The sequence below is a fragment of the Fusarium oxysporum genome, chromosome 15, assembly GCF_000149955.1.
Source record: "Fusarium oxysporum f. sp. lycopersici 4287 chromosome 15, whole genome shotgun sequence".
In the NCBI taxonomy this organism is placed as follows: domain Eukaryota; kingdom Fungi; phylum Ascomycota; class Sordariomycetes; order Hypocreales; family Nectriaceae; genus Fusarium; species Fusarium oxysporum.
The window spans coordinates 1,784,761-1,802,247 of record NC_031000.1 but is presented as its reverse complement, the minus strand read 5'-3'; the positions used below and the strand labels follow the sequence as shown (position 1 = coordinate 1,802,247).

At 46.3% G+C, this 17,487-nt stretch overlaps 5 protein-coding genes across 5 annotated transcripts; 3 read left to right on the top strand and 2 right to left on the bottom strand.

The window, feature by feature from the left end:
* The first annotated feature begins 527 nt into the window (after positions 1-527).
* Positions 528-2,086, top strand: FOXG_22022 (uncharacterized protein). Its single transcript, XM_018402403.1, has 4 exons — positions 528-1,032; positions 1,082-1,235; positions 1,290-1,698; positions 1,750-2,086. Exons 1-4 carry the CDS (start codon positions 579-581, stop codon positions 2,035-2,037), a joined length of 1,305 nt encoding a protein of 434 aa, XP_018255780.1. The 5' UTR covers positions 528-578; the 3' UTR covers positions 2,038-2,086.
* A 1,242-nt stretch (positions 2,087-3,328) lies between these two features.
* Positions 3,329-4,168, bottom strand: FOXG_22021 (uncharacterized protein; the record flags this gene model as incomplete). Its single annotated transcript, XM_018402402.1, has 1 exon — positions 3,329-4,168. One exon carries the CDS (start codon positions 4,166-4,168, stop codon positions 3,329-3,331), a length of 840 nt encoding a protein of 279 aa, XP_018255779.1.
* Positions 4,169-8,515: 4,347 nt separating this feature from the next.
* On the top strand, positions 8,516-9,336 carry FOXG_15504 (uncharacterized protein; the record flags this gene model as incomplete). The annotated part of the gene is made up of 3 exons (XM_018395610.1): positions 8,516-8,654; positions 8,703-9,052; positions 9,100-9,336. The coding sequence occupies 3 exons, from the start codon at positions 8,516-8,518 to the stop codon at positions 9,334-9,336; spliced, it is 726 nt and encodes a 241-aa protein (XP_018255778.1).
* Positions 9,337-10,890: 1,554 nt separating this feature from the next.
* FOXG_15503 (uncharacterized protein) lies at positions 10,891-14,164 on the bottom strand (the record flags this gene model as incomplete). The annotated part of the gene is made up of 8 exons (XM_018395609.1): positions 10,891-10,988; positions 11,041-11,118; positions 11,180-11,667; positions 11,723-12,038; positions 12,352-12,890; positions 12,934-13,541; positions 13,588-14,052; positions 14,105-14,164. The coding sequence occupies 8 exons, from the start codon at positions 14,162-14,164 to the stop codon at positions 10,891-10,893; spliced, it is 2,652 nt and encodes an 883-aa protein (XP_018255777.1).
* A 690-nt stretch (positions 14,165-14,854) lies between these two features.
* FOXG_15502 (uncharacterized protein) lies at positions 14,855-16,461 on the top strand (the record flags this gene model as incomplete). The annotated part of the gene is made up of 4 exons (XM_018395608.1): positions 14,855-15,186; positions 15,238-15,874; positions 16,012-16,106; positions 16,161-16,461. The coding sequence occupies 4 exons, from the start codon at positions 14,855-14,857 to the stop codon at positions 16,459-16,461; spliced, it is 1,365 nt and encodes a 454-aa protein (XP_018255776.1).
* Positions 16,462-17,487: the final 1,026 nt, after the last annotated feature.

Below are 17,487 nucleotides of genomic sequence, written 5' to 3'. Positions count from 1 at the left end.
AGCGTGTGAATCAGGTACACTACTGCCTGCACTGCGACTCAGTTTGTGTCTCCACGGAAAATGGAGATAACAAACCTCATCGGATTTGTCCTACGCTAATCATTTTAGGACACATTGTCTGTTGATACCTGTTTCGGGACATGGCCCGGTCTCGGAAATTGTTATCAGGTCCAATAATAAGTAATGCCTCAGAAGCGCTACAGCACGGTCCTGACAAAAGTGCCATTGTACCCCCTTTGACAATGCACAGCTTGCTATCGTCCAAGGCGCCAAATTGAGTCTCATGCAATGTGATATCGGGCAAGGATATGCTTGTCCGAGGAGAATGTGATGAGTTTTGGTGTTGGCCAGCCTCATTTTCAAGGTCATCCTGTGATACCTGCCATTGGCTCCTTACCTGACGCTATTCTAAAAGCGTTCCGAATTTCTGTTGAGTCCTCGTCTGGGTAAAGCGTGCCGGAGAAGCCGACCAATAGAACCTACGCGGGGAACCTCACCGCTTATCCCCCCGCTCTTGCGAATATGCGCCAATTTCTTCTGTATGGGAGTGAGAATAACATGAGACCAACCATCCGAGTATGAGCGGACAGCCTCCAATTCGGCCAGAACAAGGATCCTACGGTCAGTTCCAGGTTGCAACGAGCCAGCCCAAGACCCTGTACAGCCGAAGCAAAGACATCCTGGCAAAGCTCCGCGAGTCAATTCCCCAGAATGAGACTCAGTGGCAACAGGCCCGTGACCTTCACGGTTACAGTACAGCAGGGAATGTACTCCAAAAGACAAGGGACATATTGGAAAACAGAATCACGAAGCAAGATCTGCGGAACTTCTTAACAATCGCATCTTGTTGTGTTGATTGGCATCTGGGGAGAAAGCAAGAGGCTTACCAAAGGTTCAAGATGCAGATCAGTGCTGCAACCGAACTGACGATACAGAAGTACATGTCTTCCTTGCGTGCCATGGTCCAAGCCATGGAACCAGTGTACCTTCGAGGACCACGTCATCGCGTCTTTGAAGGGACTCTTTTATATTGTACGTATCGGATTACCTGTCCTGGTTCAGTTCTCTTATTGCGTCGTAGCACGTATTGGGCCGTCGTTTCTTACGCACTATACCAAAGAGACAGGAGCGTTCGATTCCTGTTTCCCGGCTTTTAGTTGCACACACCCTGAAACACAAGCGTCATTGCCCCTCGCACCGGCATTTATTCTCAAGTATCGACATCCTCAGCAAAGGTGAGATGTCGCTGTGATGAGAAGTTCGATCACTCATTGACTGATTAAAAATAGCTTTGGGGATATTTGCGCTGCTCTGTGTACGGAAGTCCTCGACGAGGATGATTATGCTAAATTTATCTGTGTTCTTGAGCGTGGACGGCCAATACCAACAGTACTCTCGCTGCCAGCGAAAGCCCCCTATACTGCTCTTTCTGTTATCAAATGTCAGCCCGAGCCAGCCGGAGATGATCAAAGGGCTTCTGCAAACCCCGTCGATGATTTAGACATGTTTGCGCTCCCAAAGAGCTTCCCCTTAGTCTACAAGGTATTCGGTATCTCAGACGCCGTTCAGCAACTATTACAAGAAGTAACTCACCGAATCAACTTCGAAAGTCTACGAGAAGTGCCAAATACACCACTGCTTGAATTTCAATGGATTGATAATTATGACATGGTAGTTGATCAAGTAGTTGTTGACTTGGTAGGTTGATCTTCTAATAGTAGAATCTTATGCTAATTTATTGCCGACGAGATTGAACAAATCATCCTGCCACAACAGCCTTTTCGAAGGTTCAAGTCGTTCTATCGACATAAGCCCGGATCAATCTCTGTTCCCTCTGGTTGGATCAAGATTATTGTGCCCATCACGTTGGTTCATCAAGTCTGTCATGTTTCAATAGCTACGACAACTGTTGCGAAGCAAAATATCACATGGGACACTAAGGTGGGGTTGATCCTTGGCAGCGATGTCTTATTCTCAACATCTCAGCAAATCTTGTATCATTCTATATCTATTCCTCTTGGCTCTGACAATAGGTGAAGAATTAATCTATCAACCACAGAATATCACTGTAAATATTAACATTCTGATCATGTGCAATACCTCTAACATTCGCACCAACACTGGCTTTGGGGAGTTCGAATAGAACAAGAGTCGTTCCATTCGACCGGCATCACGTTACCAACAGACGAATAGGTGACAACATGTACCAGCGGTAACAAAGCCTGTTGATATGACTGTTATGCTAGGAAAATGCGGTATGGTCAATTGTTACATTTCAAGATCGGTTCTTCAAACCACTGCAGGATTAAACACCCAAAACGGACTAGTGAACTGTTACACGGCGATTCGTCCTTTTGTAACATTAGACAAGTCACAACCTATAAGACCTTGTAAGCAAAATAACCCATTACACAGAAGAATATTCCTTTCACACCACGTCGTCGTTGAGTCATTTCCAGTAAATTCAATATTTATAGCAAAGTAGTAACGAATTTAAACCTGTTCTTATTGATACTTATCAGCACTAATGTGTTGCTTTTACGTTGCGAATTTCAACGAATGCGGCATCGATATTGTTACATTTCACAAGGTGCACTGCCTTAAAAGAACTGAAAGAGCTTTGCGAAGTAAGGGCGTGCATATCTATTACTAATGAAATACCAATACTCTGCACCGACTGTGAAAATCGCACATCACTTGCAGCGGGCAAACCAGATTTTCTTGTATTAACGGTGCATGTGGCTGACGACGTTATAGGAGAGTTGAATGACAGCGGGAGCGGAGGCTATTACTGCAGAACCAGCGATACAATCAATTGAGCGACATTTAGTTTCTTGTAGAGGAAAGGGCCATTATAATGGACAAGCTGACAGAGAAAGGTAGCTTCAATCACAGACATTGGGCTTCAGAATGTAGTAAATGTTACCTGAACATCATCTCAAATTACCAACACCCATAAGATCCATGCAAAGTGTGACATCACAGTACTAATTAAAAGAGCTTCAAGCATATTCCGCACATCTTGACTATTAATAGGATTACAGCGACCGAAATAATATCCCGTTTCCCTCCGCGTCCATGTACAAATAAGTCGAGCTTCAGTCCCCTATCCTTTTCCTCCTCCATTTACCCCCTCCAATTCAGCATCAGTCCCCATTTCCTGAACCCCCCGGACGTGTTATTTGCAGTTGAGACTTGTGACTGAGAGATTAAATCAGCACAGAGAACTTAGCGTGAAAAGAAAGAGAAGAAAAAAAGAGTGACCAAGGTTGAATCCTTCGATAACAGAGTGACAATTTGCAAATTCGAAGAGCCGATATGAAGTTTGCTAGGTGGATTGATGTACCTGGTCTTTGCTAACCCCATGGAAGTCGTTCTCGATATTCTTGTCGCCACAGAACTCGGTGCACGCTTCTGAATCGTCGTCGGTGAATGGCGCTGTGTCGTTTGATTGGTCGGAAGAATACTGATCATCAGGTTCAACTTGCGTGTCTCGGGGTTTTCGCATGCAACGACGCTTGTTTGATCGTTGAGTGCCGTCTTCTTGTCCTTTTGTGTGGGGGTGGACACGCGACGTACGTGGTTCACAGTCCAATTCATCAGTATATTCAATCTCGTCTGGTTGAGAACTGATGAGCTGTGCTACCTGGGAAGATTCATCTTCAGCAGTCGAAGGATTGCAGACAAATGTATGAGTGAATGTCTTCCACGGCTCCTTTTCTCCATATTGTGGTGCAGGAGACTCTCTAATACAATGGAGACCGTCGGCGGTCTGTTCAGAACTCAATTGGGTGTCATTACTTGACGGCGTGGTGTCTTCTGGGAGTTGATTGATGACTTGCAATTCGTTGAACCACTTTTGGCAAAGGCGAGGGCCAAGGTCTTGACACAATCCGAAAAAGAGCTCTTTATCCATCTTCTCGAATATATCTGCACAAGCAGTAGCTGCCCGTCGTTCTTCTGCGTTCTGGAGCATCTTAACATATCCGGGGATGTCCAAGGGTTTCACTTTGCGTTCGAACAGTATATTCTGAAATGTAGTTTGAAGATAGGTAAATTCCGGCGGCGGTGAAAGGTCAACTCTCGCATCGCAAGTCTTCCACCTCTTAATAGTGTTATGGATTTGGTAATGTCGGCGCGAAGCCGCCTCTGGATCTTTCGCAAACATATCTGCGAGCAAGCGGATTGTTGACGATAAGATGATTGGGTAGTTATGATTGAGAAAATCTTGTAAGGGAAGAGGTTGAACAAGGAGTATATCGAAAAGTTGACTCTCCACGTTGAAAGCGTTTTTTTCAATTCCCGAGGGCTACACTTAAATTTAAGCAGCCTGATTAGATAGGAGGTGACTAAATTAAAAAGGGGCTTATGCCTAATTCATCATGAAACCAAGACCTATTGCCTTCTCCATCAGTGTTGGTGGGTTTGAACGTTGTTGGTGGATATGGTGCACGGAACGTCCAATGCCAATCAAAACCTCATTAGAATTCAAAGGTTCTCGTCAAAGTGTTGGTGGCTGCTCTCCGCCAGCCACTGTTACCTTCGTACTGACGGCGGGGTCGCTGCCAACCAACAGAGACGATGCGCGACCAACGGAAAAAAAGGTCACACTCCATGGTCGAGACATTGCAATCAGAACATGACTCACCACGCCACACTCACAGACTACCCTTGTAAAGCTTATATGTCACACTGAAAATTGCGCCTAGGTCCAGGTCAAGTTAATGTTCGCACAGAAACACTCCAAGGTACTGGCACCGTGCTGCTGGCACATTTAGGCATGGGGCGGGTCTGCTAATCAGAAGGTCTGGTACAGCTGCCAAAACAGGAATACTGAGTCAAGATTAGGGAGGCTGTCCCTTGAGCTTGGACAGAGGGGGTAAGTACTGCACTATTGGTAGGTGCTTCTGGACGGCGACACCTGTAGCACGAACCATGTAGCCCAGACCATGGCAAAGACACCATGAAACACAGTGACTTACTTTAGGCGATAAAAGTGAGAATTCAGCGCTCAGACCAAAAGATGTGGAGGTTGCAAGTAGAAACCGGGTGACGAGTTCACTGCGGGGTGAATGATAGGGTGTTGCGCGGGGAACGACCGGCATTCCCGAACATCAAGATAGGAATTTCTGGGGATCTAAATATATCTGTTCCCCTGGGAGACTTCGGGTACTCCGTGGTGAAGGATTGGCAAGCAAAAAGATTCGCTGTTGGCATTTACAAGGTTCCGAAATATCACATGTGAAAGTTGAAGCCTGTAATGCTTAAATTACATATCGCCAAGATCCTAAGAAGCCAGTCATTCGACTCCTCTAGCACTTGCTTGTTGGAAATCGATCCGTTGATAATTGGGGGATCTTTTAATAGAGTCTGCTAAAGCCCTGATTGTGGTATGTCGGCGCGGACGACCGATGAGTCGAAGGCCTCAATCAAAATCAGTTTCTGAAGTGCCATTTCTCTTCATGAGCCGCACGAGCCTGGGACAGGGCATAATTTATTGTTCAAGCCAGGCGGAACAACTGTGTTTGGAATATTAATCAGGTGATACAGCAAATAGTGTAAAGCCGGGAGCATTTCACATTGTCAGAAGGATTAAACCGGCTCAAAGGACTTGCTGTCACCTTTCCCTTGATATCATGTACCGGCAAGTGAATCAGAGCCACGGAGCTTTGAGTTACTCTATGTTACCAGGGTGAGCAGATAATATCTGTCAAGGGATGCCAGGGGAAAACAGCGAACTGTCCTTGGCCATCGGAGCTAAACCGGTTTTCAAAAGGTTTGTAAAGAGACAGCCAGGACATCCGTGATGTGGGAACATAGCGGGTGTTGAATGCGGCTCGATAAAGTTTGACGTTCATCCCTTTTAGCCGCTCGACTCGTACGTATCAGGCTCGGTGGTATATTAAAATCGCCCTCACGCCAGGATAGGAAAGAATCAAAGGGCTCGGAAAGCCAGCAAGGCCCTCGAGCTTAACAGTGCAATTTCCGTTTGCGTAGTATTGCACATGAAGCCTGGAGGGTGATAGTCGGTACCTAGAATATTATAAGGATAGTTCTAAGCGAAAGGTCCTGTGTTGTACGTGGAAGTGGACATCCCGGAAGCCTCAATTGCCTGCTACACACGTGATAATTCGAGCTAGTGTCGAAACATCCTTTTGATCTCTTTGCGAGTATATAACCCTTTACCATCCAAAATGAGCCACGTACGCTTGGAGTATATTTTCCATCCCTCATCTTCTCCTTTTCCTTCAACCCATATACCATCTTCATTTATGGTCTCCCAGTCATATTCCGAAAAAGTGTTACCACAATATAACTCCCTATGTGCCTGAACTGGTGTTTCAGTGACAATTCCCGTACACCATTTACAGTAGGAACCAGGCTCGCGGTTCACAATATGTTCATGCATAGACTTATTATAATTAGCGAATGACACTGGTGGGCAAAAAGGCTGGCTAGGTCTTACGCAAGCATACCCAACTTTCTTATTATCGCGTTCAAAGCGACCAAGCGCTTCTTGAATTTTTTGGGGAAGTTTGTCTTTGGGCAGTCTCTCTTGCGTCATTGTCCTATACAAAGAATGGGAACTCGAGAGTTATTAGAAGCCAGAATGATTTAAAAAGAAGATTGTTACCTCTACCTTAGTGGAAGCTCTAATGCCCTTTATATGTGGAATCGCTGTGGGTGAAAGTTTATATCAATGAAATGATACTAGTAGATAAGAAAGATAAACGCCGAGTCACAACGCCTTGTTTAATAGCCAGCAATATCTAACCATGTTTGAATTTTCAATGGCCAAGTTGCGTGAAGGTTGTGTTGGTTGATGTCAAGGGTGCACTCGTTTCTGTGTCAGGAGTTGTCACCAATAGTTTCTTCTCCAAGCAGCTAGGGTTAGCTAATGCTTGAAAGTGGCACTGAAAGTAGAGAGACGATGAGTTGGTGAACTGACAGTTAGAATGCCCCTGAAACGCCACCGACTCTTGGCCAGCAGAAATGGAGCCGTCGTTGAGTAGTCAAGCGGCCGAACCTTGTGGGTATGGCTGCATATCGCTGTGACGTGCGCGCACGCCCGAATGATAAGGCTGGTGGAATTGAGCTGCCGTGAGAATCTGCAGGCCCCATGTATAAGAATGTACCCTGATAATCCTGGTACCCTTTGCTGGGGGCTGAAGTGACCACACTGTCACCAACGCGTACATCACGACCTCTCAGTTACAAACGGGAGGCTGGACAATAACTAACGACTGTCCGCACGGGCACGGATTCTGCCGCTAGGTTCTTCGATTCAGGTGAAGCTTATGGCACGGTGGGGTGTCCAACAGCAGCCCTTCGGAGTACGCGCTGCATCAAAGACAACCATGTACACAGACTCCGAGTCATGCCGGTCAACATGTTCTTCTAAATAATGAAGGCCAGACTCTATCAGGGTTGCGTACGGCTGAAATCTACGCACTTGTTCGGATGAGGGGGTTAGAAACATCACAGAAGGATTGAGCCCCGTCATCCAGGGGTACATGACAATTGTAAACTTCAGAGTGGTGCGACCTGAACCAGCGGGTACTGCGGTCAGACACTTTGGTAAACTTTGAGGCCAGATTCTGAGCTGCGACTATCTTTACAGGCCCATTTGCAAGACTTGGATCCCTGTTGGAAACTTCCATGTCTGTACAAGCATCGTACAAGCGCCTTATATGTGAATAATCGTCAGGTTAGCCGCGTGTTCCACACAATGACCCTCGACAGTCACTACATCTGACGGGCCCAAGGTCCAAGCTCAGACTGGCAATACGGCTTTGTACAGCAGATGGACAGGCTCCATAGAATTTTCCCAATAGAATGGCTCTGGAGGCAAACTTCGATTCGATAAAGAGTCTGGTCCCCAGCCGAAAGCTGCAGATCTTGATTTCGGATCAATTTAGAGATCCGTTCACAACACTTGCAGTCCAAACATATCTTGATGCGGGCTTATGTACTCCCATGAGCACTTGAATGTTGTGGACAGTGGTACCACACCCTGTTTGGACGAAGCAGCAGCTGTCTCAAGCGTGACAAAAAGTACGATGGCCTTTATGAATACCTTCGGGGTATACTCAAGTCACACCAGGTAGTCAAACCAATGAAATAATGTGAGATATACTCAGAACGACAAGGAGTTGGCACGGCGTTTTTTCTCTACCTTGCAATGCATAATCTTTGAAAGGAGCGGTGTGATAGAATATTTTAATCACAATGGGGTTGGCCGTATCATTGAGGCTGACCGCTTGTAGATTTGAGATTCCTTTTCCGTATCGAGTCGCAGCCTAACCCTAATGAAGGACGTGTCGCACTGCTGTATAAATAGTTAGCATAGATGCCTGGCTGACGTAGTGATTCCGGGTCACTTATCAATTCCATGTGAGAGTGGATATAAATACCGCTGAAGCCGTTGGTAGATTGTAGATTCCTTATTCTGACTTCAGAACATATCACCGTTTGTCTTACTCCTGGATCACCAGGTCTCGAGTAACTGCCAAAAATGGAAACTCTACTTCTCCTTCCTGATGGCCAGAGAATGATGCCAGAAATATTTGGTGAGGGCGGCACCTTTGAAAGAGGCAAGACATTTGGCCCACTTCATGTCAACTATGGAAAGGAAGTGATTCGAAAGGGTGAAAGTATGAGTTATGGGCCCAAATCTAAGTTTGTTTGCTAAGATTTACCAGGAATGGTTGTTTGCACCGGATCGAGCCAAAGCACGGAGACGAATTCTGAGCCAGACTTTCTTTATATCGATGGAAACGCCGTGGCATTGAACCTATACGTACCTGAGGGCTTTGCATCGGTGCTTACCTTTAAACCAAGGAATTTCTATCTAGCAATTTGGTCTATGGATGATCCACCCATTTGCGTTGCCGTATTCAAGATTAAATATGACGAACCCAGCAGTCAGACTTCTACAGAATACCTTCGTTCTAGATTGACTTATAACGTTACCCAGGATGAAGGTCGTTCTCGAGATGACGAGAAGAAGGGTCAAATGGCTACTCACAAGGTCGCTCCCGGTCAAGAAAAAGTTTGTATTCTGATATTTTCTTCTTTAAGCATCGCTCACCTGTGTAGATTGCACTGGTGCCTTACCCTACCGGCGGGCATATTGACGGCCATACTCAAGATACTTGGCATGGCAACATCTTCAATCGAGCTGAGGGATGCTACGTATTTGTCCACAACGATAAGACCCAGATCTTCGAAATATGTCTATCGCAGGAGATGGTAGCCGATCTCGAAATCGAGAAGAATCCAAAGGAAGAGCTACAACACGATATGGCGAATGCTGGTACTGCGTTCAGATGGTAGTGACCAAAGCAGTCGGGTTGTCCCCTCTTTTGAAGGTTCATTTCAGAAATCTACCAAGACAGGTTGACGGCGACGGATTGGGAACATTTTGTACCAAGTTGGGAGCTGTTCAGTGACTTGAAGTCAGGGGAGCCTTTAATCGCTGTCACCCAACTCCGGTCAAAGCATTAAAACCCGGTTTACCAGCTCTTGAAAAAATCTCCAAGGCTCCAATACATCAGTCATGTCAAACCCACCTTCGCAAGTCGGATATCTGAAATTCTAGATAGCATTGGGGTGTACTCGAATTGAGTGGCATGTCGACTCTAGATACTGGCTTGCATTCCAGCCTTCCCGTGAAATTGTGCCCAGGGGCCATTGCGATTGTTCTTCGTCGCAAAAGCATGTATTCTAGGCAAATGATTGGGGTACAACAGAAATTTTCCCGTTCGATGGCTTGTGCTGAACGAGTTGATGCTCACGTTCACCCTTACTGACTGATTAGCGATTCAACTCGTAGGAAGAACATGGTGTGCACTAACACTGCATTGACCACAGGGTCATGGTTGTTGCTTTTTACGATGCCAAATGATCATCAATTTCCCATTCATTGTCCGTCACCGTTTCTCAAACCAAGTATTTAAAGTGATATGCAACCCGACAAGATGCAGCGAGAAAATTACTTACAAGCCGCACCAACACTGGTTCGTTGACGCAGCTTCCTCGCACAGTATATGCCTCTCCTGTCACTTTTGTCTTACAATTCACACTTCGACCACTCCGCGTAACTCAGACCTCACTTACACTGAAAATGGGATCTCATGCTCATTTGGATATTGTGCTGCCAGTCATCCTTGGCGTTACTATTTTCGTTGTCTTTATCTTTTGTTTGGTGTATTTCGCTAAGAGAAGAGGCATCTATTATAATCCGGGGTCAGACGAGGGGTCCCTCAATCATTCGGTCCATGTGCCAGCTCAAAGCTCCAAGAATCAGACGTTGGGAACCAATGAAACCTCTCCCGCCTCAGCTGTCTCCCCTCAAAGGCTCTCAACCGATAAACGACAACGAGACTGGGGAATCCTTCTCCCCTGTAAAGATGTCCTTCATCTGGCTGATAAAGGCATTCAATTCAAGATTCAGCTGTTCCATGGGAAGGTACAAGTCTACATAAACCCGAAAGTAATAAGAAACGAAGTTTGGGACGAGTTCGGGGAAGAGAAGCTTAGCATTGAGGCAATTATTACTCATGTTGGAGTGCCAATCAAGGTTCAGAAAGAGTTCAAGAACATCGGGATGAATATCTATGAGGTTAAAAGCCAGAAATGGAAGTTGATGCGGGCTGATATTCAACAAATTGTAAAGTCGCACATTAACCCTGAGGCTAGCAAACTACCAAGTAGAATATACAGGCAGGTATGTAAGAAGATAGGATTATAGAAACTACTACATCGTTCTTAGCTTGAACCGCCCTGGGCCTACTTTATTTACATAGCTCTACATCTGACTTGTATCTCCTGCTTTCATCGCTTGCTCAGCCTCAGAAGTTCGAATCCTACTCGCATGGCTTCGACTAGCTACTCTATTGGGTTACAGACCTCAAGCGTGTTGAGCCGGTGGGGCAGCCTGCAAGGCCCAGCGTCGGCCTTTTGAGCTGGGATGATATTATACATCGCTAGAGCGTGTCAGCCTCATAGTTATCATTGGCTAATGCTCATAGTGCTCACACATCTTGGTCTTCCCATCTTGGTAGCATTTCGATACTCTCCATCCGGAGTTCTGGATTATGCGCTGAAAGTCCTCCGCTGTGTACTTATTAGCATGCAAACCAGGGGAATTCAGTTCTGGCATGTGCTGAAGGGGTACAACGAAACATGTGACACTGAGGCAGATCAGTAATTTCGCACTGAAGTTTCCACCGTTCATCGTCAAATTCTGTCCACCCTAAAAGCCTGTTTGCCTGATCCCAGCCACCTCTCACGAATTCAGTGAATTGAGTCGTGTGATAGGAGATTTCCAACTCCTTCTTCTCCACCGGCTCATGCTGACTGACGATGAGCTGGTCCACCACCTCGTGCCAACCTTGTAAGATTCGGTGAAGTTTTTTGGGTTCAAAGTCGGTCAATGTGGAGGAGCATGAGATACCAACTTTCTTCCCTGGCATACCCATCGCTACTCTCCTTGCGTCTTCGAAACTTCCGTGGAGCCCATAGCAGTCCACGTGTTTATATCGCTTACTTAAGCGCTGAACATGGCTTTCAAGTGAAGCCCTGTTGACATCGACTGCGAAATAGCGACAAGCCTTCTCTGCTTTCTCGAGCTCGTTAAATATCGGCAGTAACTTTTCAGAGTCCCTTTTCCAAAGTCATCATGTGGCCATTTAGTAGAGAATATAAGTCTATAGTGTACCCAGAGCCAAGGTCGAATATGATGAGTTCATGTAATAGGCAAAGCTGTTGAGCCAGCTCAGAGGCGTGTTCTCCCAAGATAATTCTTTCCCCAGTAGATTGGGAAGATGTGCCCCCTCCTGGCCAGGAAGATCCAATATAGCAGACCTCTTTACCGAGATAGTTGCCAAGGTACATGGAGTTCTTCAATTCCTCCTGGATGTGCTGTGTTGTGACATCCCCTCCAATATCCTGTACTTGCCCGGGTCGTAAATCGACAAGCCAGCTGACTAGCTCTGGAGTGATTTGTTGTTCTTTCTGAGGCATTGCAGGATATGCTTTGATTCCAGTCATATGAAGGGTCATTGATCAAGGAGGGCGTTGTGCTGGAGGAGGACGCTGAAACTGCGGTTTGACTGAAATACACCTCTACTTATATTAATTGCTTAACAGCACCATAATGACTAAATGAGTTACTAATTATGCAGAAGGTAATACAGGAAGCCCGGCACCATAATGCGTCTATGATATTACCTATCACACTGTACGGTTCTAATTGGAAATACAAAAATCTCTCACTACATTAAACCTGCGGTTTGCTGGACTGTCATGACACAATCTTACCGTGCTGTATCAAAAAGGGCAACGTACTTGCAATGGAAAGAACAGTCCTTCGGTAAGCTTCTTCATGCGTCATTGCTTCATTTGACCGATGTTGCCAATACCGGTCAACAAATCCATCACACCAGTGTACCGGCGGTGGCCTGGTAATAGGCATAGCAATCTGGGCAACGCCAGGTGGAAGACGTATCAACGTCTTTTGAGCAGAGCCTGCTACCACCTCTAATACACTTCTCCGATTGATTTGCGTGTCGCCGTGTAGAAGATAAGTAAAGTCGCAAAGGTAGCAAGCGTAGACAGGTTCTATGGCCGGCTCAGGTGGGTCGAGAAGGTAAAGATAAGCGCGCAAGGTATTCAGACACAAAATAGATTGCTCCAATGATTGTAGTTGTTCCCGCATTCTTGTCAAGGTGTGGTCGTATATACTCTGGCCTTCTGTGGAATTCATCCATGCCGTGGTAACTTCTGGTTCTAGTCCATTCTTGACAAGATAAAGAAGGAACATCATTATATGGTTCTCTTCCCCCCGCAATGCCGGAAGATGAAGCATATAGGTATCGCTACTGCTCCTATTTAGTGTCAAGTTTGATAAGGCAGAGAAGGCAATCTTACATCACAGTGATGGCATCCATCACTACTTTCCGCTTGAGCCCATTGACTAATGTCGCTGGTAAGGTCTCACGGTAGGGAACAGGAATTCCAATTGGCAAGAAAATTGGGAGGTTAACAGACAACTCCGAAATTTCGATGTTTGAGTATCCCGACTGGATGAGGCGCTCTCGTACTTCGTGTGCACCTAAGGGCCTAGGGATCTGCATTCTCCCATGCATTCTGTTTGACCTTTCGGACTCGCCTTCGTCCTTGGCCTCGAAAACACAACGAAGGGTCCGACCAAGTATGCGACAACTGTCAGTGATGGTCCTCTCTTGGTCTTGCGGGGTCCCTTCTGGGTCGTGCTGATAATAGAGAACACGCGCCTGGTGACCAGCAAATTCCAGCAGTCCACGGACCAGTAATATTTCGTGCATCTCTTCATCGGTATTCTCGACTATGTTTTCAGTTGCCAGGGATGCCCTCATCTCCAAGTATTTTTCCCACCCATCTTGTCCTTTCTTCTCAAGGAGTTGAGATACGTCGTCGCTGTTCAGATCTTGCACGAAATGTAGTTCAAGAAGCAGGGATAACAACGTAAACTGATCGCGGACCTCCGGTTCTGACACCTGTGATGTGTTAGCAATGAAATCATTCCGCAGACCATGCACTTACTCCTAGGTGATAACCCAACAGTGCCCACTCAAGTGGCAGTCGGTCGGAATTGACGGGGATGATTTTCATGTAATACCGATATAGCGCGAGACCAGTGGTGGCAACGCCTTCGACGGCCCTCCCGAGGACATCAGACCGGGTCTTCCTTTTCGCTGCCTCTAGGCCGTATTTTTCTATATTTTTATTATTTGGCGTGAAAATGTCGAGGAAGACGTCGTCTCCGGCTTCGACTTCACGCAAGATGTATTGTCTGTATATCTCGTTGAATTTTTGTCGAATGCGAGAGGTAACAACCACGACACAATGACTATCGGGAAGTGACCCAACAGTGTAGACAGAGGGCATCTTCCATGCAGGAAACTCGGAACCCTTCTCATCACAGCGGATGATGTGAGCATGCCAAGTTTTATTGTATTTTGGCAGCTGGAAAAGGTCATACTGTTGCACCGGATGAGGAACAACCTTCTGATAACAGTAAGCCACTCTTCAGACTGACCATGCAATCAGTGCAACTTACCACGGTTCTTTGTTCCGCACATGTGACTGGTTCATATGGTGGTAAAGCGTCCTCTTCCATTGTGCTCGGTAAGAAAAGTCCAACCCGATACTGGAGTTCAAGCAGAATGTGATTGGTATGCAGTTGCGTGGGGGCAACGCGGACAAGGCAACCGAATGTGACTGGCAAAGTGCAATTATGTGGAAAGCTAATGGGTTTATGTATTTTCGAGGCCCGTCATCCTTGGCTGGCGATTCAACCCCAGCACGTACTGAGGGGTGAACTGCTTGAAATGCTTGAAGCTTGGATGTCGTTCTCCGGTCAAAACTGCAAATTACGCGTACGTGCAAAGGGGTCCTCGGGGGGGGGGGAATATAACACCCTTGACGGGTTTGGCTTACACCAAAATTCGGTGGCGATCCCCGATTTGGCGGTCGTTTTGTATTTTCCCCCCCTAAGGGGTGTACCTGTACTTGAATTGTGTGGAAGCGGCAGCGAATAGAGCTAGGTACTGCCGCGCTAGTCTACTCGTGCATATGCACTTCACTACACGGACCGTGTTATCACAGCTTATGCGACAACCCTGTCACTTCCCTGTTCCCATATTTCCACATTATGAATTACCCACCTTTCTTTCTGAACTCTCAAAGTTCAGAAAGAAAGGTGGGGTATGTTGAGGCACCCAGCTCTCCGGCATGCCCACCCTTCCTTGTCTCGTTTGACCTCAGCAAAGCTCCATCATGCAATTGAACGATGGAGAGAACCGACGCCATGAGCTCGAGAAACAGTCACCACATATCGCCCGACGAGGTGCTCAACGCACCGAAACTTGCAAGTCAAGGTGAACAACGGCTCCGAACCATTGTACACGGAGAGCCAAATAGCTTCACCTTCCACATATCATTCGAATACCAGCACTGGGTATTGGTTGAATTCCATGTTAAACCCATTACTTCAGATCTTGCGCAACTTCCATTGTATGCTGTGAATGGTAGCTTCACTCCTTCTCACGATTCTATAAATTCCAGCCAAGTTCTTACAGCGGCTCAACTGGTTGATGATACATACATACGAGTCACGTCTCTGAGACTGACCGAAGATTTGTATCCTTTACCGCCATCATCTGCAAGTTGAACATATGCTAATCTTCGTAGTTTTGGGCGGCAAGCACCACTCACGTCTGGCTCGTCATTCTATTCGCCAACGTCAAGCACTCTCGGTCTCGAACAGCACATCGCAATCGGTCCAAGAAGCATTCGCGCGGCGAACCAACAGTCCACACACACGATTCCCTTCATAAAGCCAACCTTACCTGAGACTCACGCGAACTCTCAGGACATGATTGTACTTGGTAGAAAGACGCATGGTACCGAGAGCGGAGGCTGCGAGCCCGGTGTTATATCCTCGACCGGTCAGGGACAAGAGAGTCTGGATAAGATTGTGAGCGGTCTGGTTAAGGCCGTGCTATCCGGGCAAAGGAAAGGAAGAATATCACAAATTGGAGTGATTAAGTATCACAATGTCATTACACAGAGACTTTTGGACTGTGCCAACGATCAAAATCTCAACGACTATCTGGATTACCTTGAGGGAGCTCTGCGTGGAAGAATTCGCATCGAGAAGCACGAATCGAAGATAAGGATGTGGAATATCCGGTTCTCCTTGTCCTGTTTACGAATGGTCAAAGAACAGGTAGACAATAGCCGCAAGCAAAGGTCATCGAGGGCAGCTAAGATAGTTAACGATATTGTTAATCGTCTCTTGATTACCGATGGAGTTAGGGCCTGGGGTGTATATAACGGGTTTTCAGGTCTAGGAATCCCTACTGTTCAATAAACGAGCTGGGCTAACAATTTCCAGCGCGAGATTACAGATTGTCCAAAGCATCTGAAGTGACTCAGCTTCATGCAGAATATATCGCCAAGTAGGCAGCAGAACAACTTCGTGACAAAGTCGCTGCCTCTCTAGATTCTTTCCAAGTTCCATTCTCCGGCTTCTGGCTTCATACTGTCACAAAGATCTCGTATGTTCACACTTTTGGGTCTTGAACCTAGCTGTTTTATAACACTAACGACAGATATGCTACCATTTGTGACTACATTGGGTTATCCAACGTTGCTGAGTTGAAGTCTGTAACTGATACAGAAGTTCTAATGTCAGTGGATATTCCAATGTCCTGGATAAGCAGGCAGTGGTTCGATCCGCGAGACCGCAACCTGCCTGAGCCTGCTGTCTCAAATTCGGACGAAGGTGTTGGTCAAAATAACAGCGTGGGAGAGACCTTGGCCATGGAAACCGATGTGGACTTCACCGCAGACTTTGATCATATTTTATGCGAACCTGGCATATTTGACCCTAGGTTTGCATTTCCGACGTAAAAGAATTGCTACATTTAATTGGTATCTTTCTTCTCGGGGGCAACCTTGTTTGTCTGATGGAGAGCGCAAAGCATACATACATCCTTATTCCTCTCTGGTAGGCCACCATTATCCCTCCATGATAGGCGCTCCCCTCCCTCAAGAATGACTATATCGCCTACTTCGAACTCGTTAGAAGATCTAGCAAACACCGGCCCGCCTATAGGAGATTGAATCGAGACGCTGAATTTCTGCGAACCTAAGGACTTGGTTCTCATGGTTATTTCCTCGTCAGCAACCACAGTACCTTCTTTGTCCTGCGTGGACTTGGGCCTGGGAATGAAAATCACAACTGAAATCCGATCATCTTGAAGCTGGACATCCCCTGATTGAAGCAATAATATCTGGGGCCCGAGGTAGACGGGTTTCTTAATATTGAAACTTCTTTGTCTGGCCCAGTCGTTTACTTTTTCATTCTTTATGTTGATTAGCAAGAATAATAAATTGGCATGGCTGTACATACATATGTTTTGTAAAATAGGGTGAGGAGGCGAAAGGCCGATTCTGGCATGAGCCCGACAGGCAGCTTCATGAGATCTTGCCTTTCTCTTTCTCTTGTTAGATCTTCCAAGTCACAAGATACTTGTCCTGTCGAGCGTTCGAAAGCTGCATCGCGTCGTAGAATTAACATGGTGAAAATTGTTGGCCTTTTATTGAAACAGCGACAAAAGCATTATGGGCGCGCCGCTACTATATATCACGCGATCGGCGCGCTGGCGGTGTATGCTGGTGTAAGTGCAGATAGGAAATTGGGCTGTGACACGCACGGTCTTGAATCCTGAGTTGTTTCTCTCTTTTTCAATCATCAATGGCACGTGGACTTGTCCAATGAACCCACATGACACAACTCACGTCATCCAGTATTCTAAAGAGCCAATCAGAGTTGCGACTCACGGTGCTCTCAACACTGGCTTATACGTAGATATAAATCTTCAACCATGTCATCTTGAGCAGTTCTACGTTCGAATTAAATACACTCATTTGAAA

Coding starts and splice junctions, on each gene's coding strand:
- FOXG_22022 (XM_018402403.1), top strand. CDS start 579: ATGAGCGGACAGCCTCCAATTCGGCCAGAACAAGGATCCTACGGTCAG. Junction 1,236..1,289: donor TATCGACATCCTCAGCAAAG/GTGAGATGTCGC, acceptor GATTAAAAATAG/CTTTGGGGATATTTGCGCTG. Junction 1,699..1,749: donor ATCAAGTAGTTGTTGACTTG/GTAGGTTGATCT, acceptor ATTGCCGACGAG/ATTGAACAAATCATCCTGCC.